The sequence below is a fragment of the Syngnathus leptorhynchus genome, chromosome 12, assembly GCF_054491065.1.
Source record: "Syngnathus leptorhynchus isolate UIUO chromosome 12, UIUO_Slep, whole genome shotgun sequence".
Taxonomy (NCBI): Eukaryota; Metazoa; Chordata; class Actinopteri; order Syngnathiformes; family Syngnathidae; genus Syngnathus; species Syngnathus leptorhynchus.
Window position 1 is genome coordinate 9,523,882 of NC_141206.1, and position 13,767 is coordinate 9,537,648.

A 13,767-nucleotide genomic window follows, 5' to 3' on the forward strand; every position below is an offset into this window, starting at 1 on the left:
ATGAGTTGACACTGATACGATTTAAATTCCCCCTCCATTCACTGCACATATCTTTGGAATGATGCAAAAAGTATGTCAAATATTTCTGACCAATCAGTCAATGTTCAGCTGCTTGAGAGTGTTTCATATTCTAAAACTCAACTTTTGAACATTCAAATGCTCCGAATTCAAATTTACTTTGAAATACAAGCTGCCGCTGATAAATGACAAGGAACCCTTTCACCGAGTGCTTTGACTCGGGACCCCGCCGTAATGTTTTCCCAGCTCCCAATGTCATTCCTGTGAGGGCTGCTTAATGTGACAGACTGTTTCCTTCCCTCGGTACACTTTGAATTGCAGGGCAATTTCTTAGTCAAACGCACGGGTTACTAATGATCTGTCAAAGCATCAACCATGTTCCACATCTGTGTCCATCTTTTGTCCTGCGCCATGTCCGTGTTACTTTTTAACGTTTCTCTCTATTAGTTTATTTATTTTATTTTACTTTATTTTTTATTTCATTTTATTTTTCATTTACTTTATTTTATTACACTGTGTTTTTTATTTTTTATTTATCAAAAGTTTATACGGTCACAATGATTGATCATTCAGCCTGTGTTGTTTACACAGTGTCCGCCTGTCATTGCCCAATGGAGACGTTGACCTTTCACACGCAGGGCAACTCACCCTTTTTACCTCACATTAGTGCCCGGCTGACGACTCAATTGGAGCCAATCACGCGGCAAATTTTGTTGACGGTAGCGGAAAAAAAATACTCATGTCGGTGTGAGTGGCAACGCCGAGAGAAAACGTGATGTTTTCCTCTGATGATTCCGTCCATATAGTTTCATCGCCCCTGGCCAAGGGCTTATTTATTGAGGGGTCCATGTGTGGAAGACAGAGACTTCCTTGTGCAGTCACCATCTCATGAATCAAGCGCTCTGGTGATCTTGTGACCTGCCGGTCCTTCTACTCTGTAGTGGAGTTCAAAGGTTGACCCTCGATCTTTTTCCAGTTATGCTGTTGAACCGCAAAGAGGATAGGTGGAAGATGGCCCTCCATGACTGGAATTCTGCTAGGCCATCAAATCAGTTTAATCGGAAGTACTACCGTTTACATAGTGTACTGTTATTTTTAAGTTTGTCTTTTCAACACATTGGTCGCATCTTAGCGAACAATCGTCACTGCCGTTAGCTTGGATTCTCCCTGACAGCGTACACGTAAATGAATAGATCCAAAGAAATCCAGCTATTTTATCGCAGCCCTAACTGCAAATATAATCCGAGATGTCGGAATTCTGCTTTCAGTCTTCAATTGGCCGTGATTCATTCCGTGATTGCTGTCAGGACTTTGCATTGTGTTATTGCGTAAGATCTCACGCCTGATTGATAACCCAAGTCGATGTCGCATTCGAAGCTCAGCCATCGGAAAGAGGTTAATCTTCCTCACCATGTGATTCCTCTTTTTCGATTATCTCCAATCACAGCAGATGACAACCGTTTGACCGGGTGACCCCCCCCCCTGCCAGCGAATGCTATTCACAAGTGGAATAAATTGTAGCCCTCTTTATACGCTTTTACGCTTGACTTTCAAAGACCATAACGATGACTTCGGATGTCAAGCGGCATGAACATTAAAAATAAAATGGAGCTGATCTTCCATCAGCGGGCTGTCCGTCAGGTTGTGTTCAAGTACTCCCCGTTCCCCTCTATTTTTCTCATAGCACTATCCCCGAGGTATACGTAGGAAAGGGAAGAAGGGAACGCACCAAAAAAGAAGAACTGAGATATTCCACAGGGGATTGTGGGAACCCGCTGATAAAGGCTTGCATCTTAATCCATCCTTAGGCCCGTCTTACTGTGTACGATGAGCTTTTTATGTGATCATTAACGGTGTGTGCGTTCACCACAGACACTTTAGTTATACGTTATATCTCTGTTCTTGGTTGGATTTTAGTACCTTGAATCTTCTATTCCAAGGCTCCTGGAGATCTTCAAATAACTCTATAAATAAGATAATAATAAATAAAAATATGACCGTATTTTGACGATTATAAGGCGTGGATAAAAGTCTTAGATTTTCTTCCGGCGTGCCCTATTATGCAGTACGGTATAATATAAATAAATAATGATAAATAGCAAAGAAATAACAGAACTCTTCACTCAACTAACAAGACACTTAACAATCAGCTCATTAGGACTTGTTTAATGGATCGTAAGTGTATTAAGAGCGCTAATTAATGCGAATCGGTTCTCCCTCTTAGGTTGAGCTCTCACTCCAGGCTTATGCGTTCAGCTCTTTCGCTCCTCCTCTGGCTTTAGTGGAATTTGGCTGATGCGCGCCGAGGGGGGAGGATCGGAGGGAGACTCTCATCTTGTTTCAGTGCTTTATGAGTCTGACGTGTATGTGGGTAATTGCGGTTATAGGTGATTAAACTCACCGTGCCCTTCAGGAAGCATCGGCAGCTATCAGTCAAGTCGAGGCGCAACAGCCTGCTTCATCTTGGTCGAACTCCTTGGCCATATTCCATCCATAGCGCTCAATATTTGATATTTATCCGTGAATTCTGTTCTGTTCTTAATTGTGTTTGTTATCCAAGTGGAAATATGTGTGGGTTGTGTGTGGGTGGATAAAGGTTGAGACTGAATTGTAGAATCATTTGATCATTCCATTTGGTATATGTTAATGCATTCATGCGTAATTTGTGCATACATTTGCAAGTTGTGTTTGCATGTATGCTTGCGTGCTATTTATACCACAAAGAAGGGAAGCCCGTGGGCCTGTTGCTTCCTGGTCTAATTGGCGTGTTAATCATGTTTTTTTGTGAGTGGGATATCAATGTGTGTTTGTAAAAGATCCGTGACTTATCTCCAGAGGCAATGTGTGACCGTGGGAGTCCAGTTCTGAACTGACACTCCCAGAGCGTAGCTGAGAAGACACAGACATGATTTTGAGCTCGAAAATATTTCTCCTTGTGTGGCATGGACGAACTTTATTTATATTTTTGCCCGTTGATCACAATGCCGGTTGAATGTGTATTATTTTGAAGTCTCTTTCATTTGGTTTTGCAATTAAAAAAAAAGACGGATTGTAGTGGAAAAATCCAAGTCTATGTTCCTTTTGAAAAGCTTGCTGGACGACGGCGTGTATTTGTTGGACGGCCGCCAGTGCAAATGAAACAGAAGGGAAGTCAGCAGACTGGCCGTCTTCTGTTGACTGCTGTTAAGATTGACCCTGTCAGGTCGGCTGTCGAGGTGGCATGTTACGCCCTCCCTTCTGTTTTTTTTTTTCAGTTGGAGCCAGCCAAGCGTCGGGCATCGTTAGCTTGCGATTCGTCCTAGCGAAACTAGCGCGAAGCGATGAACAACGCTTGTGTCTTTCCATGCCAGTCATAACACCTACTTTATTTGGTCGCTGTCGGATAGCCAATCCCAACACATAATTCACCGACATCCAACCCACGGGAGGCCAAGCTAAAATATATATATATGGATTTTATCGTTGATAAATAGACTTTCCCGAAAATGACTTTCCCAGCTCAACTGTCAAAGCAAAGTTGCATCATCGGAAAAATGTTCTTCACCCTTTGACAGCACCGAGGGATGTTTGTTCAACGTTCAAGAATGATTTCTGGTTTTGTTGCCTTTTACGGCTTTTTCTTATTTGGATTGCATCTGTGAGTTCTTTCGATATACTGGATAATTGCTGTCTGAACGTAAACAAGTTAGTCCCGTCCCCCCGCAGAACTGATTGTTCCGTAATAAAAAAGAATCGGAGGGGGGGGTGAACATAGGCCAGGTAGCTGATGCCAAGTTACCAGTATTCTCGCTCGAAACATGAAAGACTCATGCTTGGAACTGGGATTATTCCCATCTCTTGGGAGTTCCTCTGAGAATGCAACCGGAAGGATGTGGGAATAAATGGAGAGAGAGAAGTAGGAACAGATGAGAACGACAGAATGGGAAAATGAAATGTGGGAGAGATGAAAGAAGCGTGCGCTACGCCCCCCTCTCATCTTCACGGACTTCGCGGGGTCCACGCAGAGGTCTGCTCGTACTTACCATTCTTTTGTTGACCACCTTCATGGTTGACTCGTTCTTTTGTGCTATGTATTAATTTATTTTCAAAACATATCTCAAGCTCCCCTGAGGAACTGCTTAGCAATTCTATTGATGCGACAGAGACCCATGTCCATGTTTGATCTGGCACCTGACTCAAAATCAAATACTTTAAATGCAATGCCGGTCAGAGAAGTCATCGACTCGTTTCCCGCACTGGTTTTGGATACCGCACTTTATAAGACGGTTGAGCAGGTCAAGAAACTGTAACTTCAGAAACTTTCTGAGACTGGAGAGGATCTTGGCGGCGATGGGAACGATGTGTCTACGTGCTGCAGGAAGAGGACAGGGATACTCGAGTACACGCCTCGGTCAGGAAGTCGCACGTACAAATCGATGCGTGTGTGAGGGAGTACAGTATGTCGTGTGTGTTGAGTGTACTTTGGATCAGGTTATTGACCCACAGCAAGCAAACACATCTCCCTTGATTCCACTAAAGACACTCTGTCAATATAGGAGCCAATGGCCCATCGTAAACAAATACTATATATATATATATATATATATATATATATATATATATATATATATATATATATATATATATATATATATATATATATATATCTTGATATAGATGATATATATATATATATATATATATATAGTATTTGTTTACGATGGGCCATTGGGTATATATATATATATATATATCTTGATGAAGATGATAGATGATATATATATATATATATATATATATATATATATATATATATATATATATATATATATATATGTATCTTGATGAAGATGATAGATGATATATATATATATATATATATATATATATATATATATATATATATATATATATATATATATATATATATATATATATATATATATATATATATATATATGAACGTGAAGTTACAAAATATTTTATTTTATTTAATGCAGTAAAAGACGATTCCTGTATCTGATTCCTTTGGTTCTTGTACCCGAGTGTATTCTAGCCGCAACCTGATAATGTTTATCAGCCCACGTTTAATTTGATCAAATCAAGCTGTCAACTATCTGATAGCAAAGCTAGCAACAAAATGTCAGATCAGATTTTGCACAACTGCTGTTATGTTATCTCGCCGTGTTTAGGCTACTTATATTTTTGATCGAAAAACGTTGTGTTTTACCAGTGAGAGAGTCCGATAAGGGGCGTGGGTGGTAATTTTCGTCTTAAAGAGGAAGCTTGATGAATCATTGCTTCCTGACTGCCACTGTGATGTGGATTCGTTCAGATGTGCCACTCACGACGATATTTTATATAGAAATGGAATTCCACAAATAGATCATTTCTTCAATCATTGTTGACATGAAACAAGTCCTCAAAAAGAACAGAAGGGACATCTGTTGTAAATGTAATCCCCTGACGTCTGCTCCACAGGCCACAGAGAAAATTATTACTCTCCTGTCTTCTTGTTGATTAAAATACGATTGTCCATTTCATGTTCCCTTTATAAGCTGCTGACCGAAGGACTGCCGGTGTGGCTCGTTCTTTGATCTGGCTGTTTTTTATTTTTATATTGCATTTTTTTCTCAGTAGTGTTGCTGCTTCAAGTCGGATGAGGTATAATAGATGTACTAGTTCTTTTCAGTGACGCATATCTGGAGTACAAATTAGACACAGCGGGTGATCTGGTATAAACAAATTTACTGCTGTGAGGCCGTTTCGGGCTGATGGCTCGTGTCTTATTCTCCAAATCAATCTCACCTTCTGGTCTGAAAATCTTTCTTTAAATAGATTCAGAATCATGTTTCGTAAAAATGCATAGCCTCTTAAAATTCATTCTACCAACTTGGGTTTAAGGTCATTCAGTTTTAGACCATTCGTTTTCATAATATGACTTTTAAGGGTATTTACAGGCTGCTATTCTCTGCAGTATTTGTTCAAACTTGCCTTGCTATGAGTTCCCCGGCTAGAGACAGGTAAAACACTTCACGGCTGAAGAGAACAATTAGGCCATATCAGCAGACTGGAGTGTCGGCACTCGTCAAACTGTTTGCAATAGCGGCCAGAGTTGGCATCCAGCCACGGCCAACCTCCTCAGACGCTCAAAAGTCAACCAGGGCAAGAGCCTGTGCTTTTCAGCCATAATGTTTTTGGGCGATGGATGAGAATTAGGGGGGGGGAATAAAAGTCTACCGGGAGAGAGAAAACACTAATAAGGAGGGCAAGGGAAAGATTTAAGTCTTTAATGAGGGCCGACTGGGGTTATATCAACACAATGTGTATCTTATGATTACGGCCCACCTAGTGCAAAATTACGGGTGGCCTGTTTTCGGTTCTTTTCTGCCATTTTGTCGACAGTAAGACGTGTTTTTACGTTGGAGTCTGCAAGTTGGATCATGGATGTCAACAGATAGGGGCGTCAAAGGCAGCCGAAAAAGGGAGTGAATATTTTTGATTGGAGCTGTCAAGGCTCAGCTGAAGTTTTCGCCAGTCTGTGTGATTGCAACGTGTCTTGACAGGAACCAAACTTTGTGAATGTTGGAATGCGAGGAGCTTTTTTTTTTTTCCATCTACAAAACGCACTTAGTCATTCTTGGGTTACCATGCGTCATAAGGTGGGATGCCATGCGAAGAAAGCACCTGCCGCATATTTCCGACAAAATTCGACCCATATCAAGGTTTACTGAATTTCACTATAGAGGTCCAATCTTTTTATTTTGAGATAACGTAGCGTGACACTGACTGAACAGTGAACCACGGGGCTCCACGGAACACTGAATGAAATATCAGCTCTCTGTTGTCATGGTGATATAGATATCAGCATAAAGACTCCCCCAAAATGAAGTTGTTATAGCGACTCCCGTGTTATTTTGGGCTTCGGGTTTTACGCAACCGTCTGACTCGCTTGGGATTTTTGTTGGATTTCTCGCCGCTTTCCTTTTTACTGACTCTGAAGACTTGTGGGGAAATGCTAATGACGAGCGTCTTATCCTCACTCTGCTGTGGCGCTCTGTGTATTTCAAAACTGACTCACCTGCCTCTCCTAAAAGTCCTTGTGAAAAAAAAATGGGTACCTTGAATCAAGAGGAAAATAAAAACAACCAGTTTTTGACCAGGAGCCACAGCCATTAATGGTATTTTCCTCCCACCCAAAAATACGGTAACTTGTAAAAAAAGACGGGGAAAAGAAGATTCATCCTGTTTTTGAGAATTCTGTCAGTTGCATGGAATGAAACTTTTGCTTTAGTACGTATACGTATGAAGATAGAAATATTTCACCTGCACTAACGTTAGTCATCCACGCCAAAGTTTCTTCCAAAAGTTGGCAACTCAAAACTGCAAATGTTGAGCAAATGAGGAGATCTTTTTTTTTCTTCCTGCCCATTACCGGCTTTCAACTGTAAAAATCTCAACCATCAACAAAACACAACTGTGTTGCGAGTGTTTCATCATAATGGCACATGCCGTAATTTTGAAGGCGGCTTTTATCCCCTCGCAACAAGCCGTATCTCTCAATCATCCATTCATACAAAACATCCAAGACCGCAACAGCAGGACACAAATTGGCAAATTTCCTCTGCACATTCACGCCAAACAACAGAGGATAAGAACCATGAGACGAAGAAGTATTGTTTGGGAAGAGAAGAGACGATGGTATGGAGTACGGAGGCGGTAAACAGAAAAAAATCTTCTATTGGCTTCTGGAGAGACAGCGGACTAATTTGTTTATTTCTGTCAGTGGTGCATTTACATCAGTTGACAGGCTCGAACAACGTCCATGTGATATTGTCCCCTTTTAAATACATTTGTGTGCGTTGGCATCCACGCCAGCGTTCTCGTCTCAGATGCTCTAACAACTTTCAAAAACGTCATTTGAGGATACTTTCCTAGCCTTTTCTCTGACCTTCCATTCTCTAGTGTGAAAGCAGGAAATGAAGAGAACACTTTTCCCCCCCTCCTTCTCTAATCTCACTCTGGCAGGCGAGAATTAGCAAGCTAACACACACGCGCGCGTTTGTTTTTGACTGTCAGACATTTTCTTGCTAACATCATTTGATTCATGTGAATGTGGTAGATGGCCTATCAGAGGATGTTGTCATAATATTGTATAAATGTTCTACTTTCATCCAAGAGGGTTGGAGGGGATAGTCAGAAATGAATGGGACAGAACAAGATCTACCTTCCAATAGAAGTGGAAACTGGCTGGGAATCGGAGTTCCTCCCCAAAGCTTCCCTCGCACCCCCTGCTGAGACCGACAATGGCAGATTGGCAACTCTAATACCGCAGCTCTTTTTATCTGCTTGAATTAAAACCCCAATTGGAAAGGGCTTGTGGGAATTGCTGGCTCATGAAGAGCTCTTTTATTTATTTGTTTATTTTTGCGGGAATTATGTGTGTGGGCGCGTTTTAGGGGGAAAAAAATGTAATTGGAGGAAGAGAAGCCTGAGGGGTATCAGTCAAAGGATTATACACTGAACTAATACAGCCTGATGCAGAGCTGTTGTTTGGCCTTTATTAAGAAGGATGTGTGTTTGTTTTCAAAAGGATGAGGCCTGTGTGTGTATGTGCTGCTCACAGGAAGTGCTCAAGAGGCAAGCAGGATGTGCAGGAAAATGTTTGGCTGAGTTGAGTTGGCAGCGAGCGAGCTGCGCTGAGAAAGGCACAACGCAGTAACGCAAAGATTATTTTTTTTTTTTGCAAAATACCCTCGTAAAAAAAAAAAAAGTAGACATGTTCATGCAAGTTAGGAAAATTTTGGAATGAGACACATAACCACAGAGAATAACAACAGGCTAAATGTGTTTATACTGTAAAATTATACTGTTAACTGGAAAACTATCAGATTTGGCACTCTTGTTAATACGTTGATCGGAAAAAAGAATCACTCTCAGGGACAAATAAACACGTAAGTACGATTTTACATTTCGGAAATAGTCACACTGCAATGTCAAAGAACTATAAATACTCATAGACCCAATGTTGGTATTTTGGCAAATGAGGGCTGCGCCGCTGTGGGAGTGGTCACAACAACACACTCAAAATGTATGATTTCCTTCTGAACAGACTCATCGGGTCAGATGGGCTCCTCACCCCTGGGCTCGCCCACCTCCCATCGAGGGATGCACCATTCGTTGCTCAGTCCCACGAGCATGGGGCCGTCTCTCCACTCTCCCATCAGCACGTTGAGCTCGCCCATGAACGGCCTGACCTCGCCCTTCTCCGTCATCAGCTCGCCCATGGGCCCCCACTCCATGACCTCGCCCGGCATGGGTTACGGTCCCAGCGTCAGCCCCCAGGTGAGGCCAGTAACAGATTCCGAGCCAGGTTGACCAACGTATGTATTTTATTATTTGTCAGTGCCTTATTATTGAAATACTAGAATTTTTTTTTTCACGCTTGGAGAAAATTATGAAACCGCAGCTAGCCTCTTAATTTATCGCTACAAATTGCATTGACGCGTCTCAGAAGTGCAAATTGCCCATGCCGACTGTGACGCCCACATAATGCTCCTAAGTAGGCCCCATCGGGCTGAGGCTCTGCTTTGACCCCGTGACGCGGTTAATCGAGGCCCATTCAACTAGGATTCCGCCGTATTTTAGCTCTGTCACTCTTCCGCCGTATCCGAGGCGCATTTGCCGCTATCCCGCTGCACGCATTGCCTCTATCCTTTCAATCTTCTTCACTTCTCTCTGTGGTAGCTTTTTTTTTTCTCTCCATCTATTTTGCATCATCTTCCTCTTTCTGTCATTTTTGTTCATCACGAGTTTCTTTAGAATTAACACACACATACATACTCGCCTATACGACGAGGGCACACACACAGTCTCTCGCTCTCACACACATAATTAAGACATCAAAGTCTGCAGTGGCCCAATTTCCGCCTTGAGCCATATCTCAAATTGAAAGTTTCTTTTAAAATGCAGTTGCTGCTCTTTTTGTGGTCGCTAATAATTGTGTAACGTGAAACTATTTGGATGGACTGTATTCATGCCATTGTCGGGGCTTATCGCTGCCTTCTGAGCTAAAACTACGGTTACGGGCGAAAGGCGACCAATATTTTTAATTGCTCGAAAGGCGTACAGAGATTTTAAAATGCATTTTGATACTTTTGAACTCATTTTGTCGCTAACCATTCATGTAAGTTTAAAACACAGCATAGGTGTCAAAGTCAAAGCCCGGGGGCCAGATGTGGCCCGCCACATCATTTTAGGTGGCCCGCGAAGACAAATTGTGCATCGAATTCATATGTCAATTCCAAATTTTTCAAATAGTTTTCACTATTAAAAAATAGAGATATTGTTAGTCATTTTCATTCATCTTTCTAAATATTGTTTATTTTTAAATATTTGATTTAAATATTTTATTGTTATATATTTGAACAGTATTTATTTGTCTCTGTTTTGAAAACTAGTTATCAGTTTGTTGTGTAGCCTATACTATATATACAATATAAGACGTTCATACATTTATTTGGCTTGACAATTTTAATGGCCCTTCAAGGCAAACTATGATTACGATGCGGCCCGTGACAAAAATAAGTTTGACACCCCTGATATACAATATAAAGTACATTATTTGTATTCTGCCACACTTCATGGAAGTCTGTAATTAAAATTTCCAATGATGTTGTCGCACAAATACACACGCATTTATTAGCATGGAAATTCTGCAAAGTCCTCTCTCTAACTGACACAATGCATGATGTCTGATGTTTGATGAGTTGAGCCTTTAATCCGTGAATGTTTGCATAGTTCGACTACACTGTTGCATTTTGAGGGCGGGAAACGTCAACGCGGCTGTGAGAATGTCACTCGGAGGGTTGCGATGGCGTCACGCTGTCTCTGGTCACGCACTGCGACGCCGCATGAATTGCATCAGGCGATGGCTGCTATTTGATCAAAACACTCGCCTGACGACTCTTCGGTGAGTTAACTGAAAAGTCACAGATAAGGGTCTGTCGTTTTTCCATAAGCACCATAACCACACACCGCCGGTTCTCGTGAGAATTTTTGTAGGCTCGCTTGAGAAAACCAACACATCGTATTTGACAGAGAACAAAAGAACAATCGCAATGTTGTGTCAGGATCTCACATGATTGGTCACAAGATTCGATATTGATCAACGGATGTTATGAATATACGTCGTCTTTTGCTCGCAAATACAATACAATGCTCGCTTGTCCACCCGATGTGTAATTTAACGAGCTTTAAACAGCCTTTCTTGCAAAGATGAGCAGCAATGACAACATGATGAAAGCAAGGGGAAAGGATGACTAAACTCCCATTATGACTCGCTTTCTTGTGTTCTCTCAAAGCACAAACCACATGTTGAGAGAAAGACCGTCCTTCATCATCAGCCAGTTCTTACATCAATGCAAAGAAAATTGTACTCATTTTATCTTATGTACCCAATAGACAGACACACAGATGTACTTTGTTCGTTTCAGCTCGTTTTATTTTATTTTTTTTAGCCGGGGTGTTGTCGACCTGATCAGAAAAGACTGTATCAGCATTGTAGATGCACAATATCGCTGGATATCCTGTCGAAGGGGGAAACGCCAGAACACAGCCCATTAAGCAAGTGGTCAGGTTTTTATTGAGGGGGGGGCTTTCGCTCGCTGGCAGTACGCCCTGTCCCTTCATTAAAGACATTCGAACTGTCAAAGCATCTGGAAGACATTATTAAGCATGGAACGTAATGATAGTTAACTACACGTGTCAAGAAAAGGTGGACCTTTAAATCTTGACCAATTTCATAGTTTGCTCGACCGTATTTTTTCCACTATAAGGTGCACTTGGGATGGATGTCGAATTGAAGTTGAATCAAATTGTTCTTTTTTTTTCACTTACTGTGTACACCAGTAGGTCCCATATGTGCAAATTTCCCAAAATAGAAAAATAGCGCTGTATAATCCTGTGCACATTATAGTCAGAAAAATACAGGTATATGACTTAAATAATCATGTTTGTGAATAGTCTAACCAATAACAGGCCATGCCGTGACTTTAAAAAAAAAAAAAAAACATCCAAAAAGTGTTCCTGCAGTCAAACACAGAAAGGGCACTCATTTGCCGATGGTGTAAATGTTTTACAAGAAACGGCGCTTGCGCCAAATGAGTTATAAATGAGCAGCCACGGTGATGTCATGCAGCACTTTTTGAATATGTCATGTTGTCGCAAGGGTCGCTTGGCAACTGAAACACAACATGTCGGACAGAAAGCGTTAAGTGGCAGAGAGCGAGAGCGCGCTAAGAGACAGCAAATGACAGAGAGGTGGGGGGGGGGGGTGAGAGCTTCCTGTGTGGGAGTCATAAAGGTCCATTCCCTGTCTTTGATGGGCCTTGCTGCAGTCACTCTGCATGACATCATGGTTGCGAGGCTCTATTGGCTGCACAAAGGGGCTCTGTCTTGGCTCCCTGGAGAACAGTTAAGACTCTCTAATGTCAATCAAGACCCAAATGGATGAGGGCACAAGAGTTTTCACAGCCAAAGTTGTTTCCAGGTGGCAATTAAAAGCAGCTCGCATCGCATCATATCCCCAACCAAAGCTAGTTTAACAAAGTCCCACTAGTAGAAATGTACTCAAAAGTATTTTGAAGTTGTATTTAGAGCATACTTGCATATTTTATAGAATTGGAATGTTTTTTTTTTTTCTCTTGCTCTGCTCCCATTTTCTCGTGTTTACTGCATCTGTTTGCTGTTAAGGCAAACGCAATGCTTAAAACAAATCCAACTTGGAAGGCATCCATGGAGAAACTTTTGTAGGAGGTGTTGCTTTGATTAGTAGAAGCCAAATACATAAAAGACCTGAGAAGTAGATTTGGGGGATAAGAACGTATATTGAACTAAAAAAAACTCTGAGAGACATTTTTATTCATCATACCAATTTAGGAATGTCAATGACATCCACTTTCTTTCTGCTCTTGGAGCTTTTTTACTTTGTGTCTTTCTAACTTGTTTAGGAAATTGAACAAACTGCTATTAAAAAAAAATAGGTTTAAGTTTCAAAATTTCTAATGTGAAAAATAGAAAACACGGGGTAGTATATATTTATATTACCCTAATTTATACATATCTTGATTGACATTGATATAAAGACTTAGAATTCAAGATTTTAATCATCATCACTGTGGGCCTAAAACAGAACCGAGGGGAACTCCACATTTAATTTGCTGGTTTTTAGAGGAAAATGTATCCGTACTTACTGAGAAACATCTGTCTTTATGCCTCGGATTCAAACTGGGTATTTACTCGGATCTTATGTCAGTTTACAAGTTTAGGACGATGTTTTCACAGCCGGAAGATTAATCGTTCTTTGAAAAGATTTATTCCTTCATTATATCACTCATTCTGACAAAAACTTGTCAATGTCAGCTTTGTGTCAACTAGTTTGCCAAAAGCTGCAATTTACGATGCATATATGCCCTGGCATCACAAAAAGACTTGGTCCTCTCATTTTTATTTTTCACTTTTTCAAAACAGAATAGAGCGAAACGCTTATTTATTTATTCATATCTATATTTTTGCCAGCGGTGCTTGTGAGGAATCCAAGTTATCTGGCGTGGCCCAGCATGGGGTAAATTTGAGCAACCTCCGAGCTGTCTTGTCTGCTTCTCCTAAATATTATTCATGAGGAGTGTATAGACGGGAATATTTTATTGATATGACAGAAGTATTTGCAGACGTTCTCCACAGTCTGTCGAGTCCAGGAGCCGCTGAAAA

The 13,767-nt window shown here is 41.1% G+C and overlaps 1 protein-coding gene across 3 annotated transcripts in view; it reads left to right on the top strand.

Moving 5' to 3' along the window:
- The window catches only part of rxraa (retinoid X receptor, alpha a), a 51,331-nt gene that overhangs the window by 18,849 nt on the left and 18,715 nt on the right, over nt 1-13,767 (top strand). For all 3 annotated transcript variants that reach the window (XM_085925547.1, XM_085925548.1, XM_085925549.1), the window contains exon 3: nt 9,110-9,342. In XM_085925547.1, the coding sequence (XP_085781673.1) occupies nt 9,110-9,342 (233 nt within the window). The remainder of the gene's footprint in view (nt 1-9,109; nt 9,343-13,767) is intronic.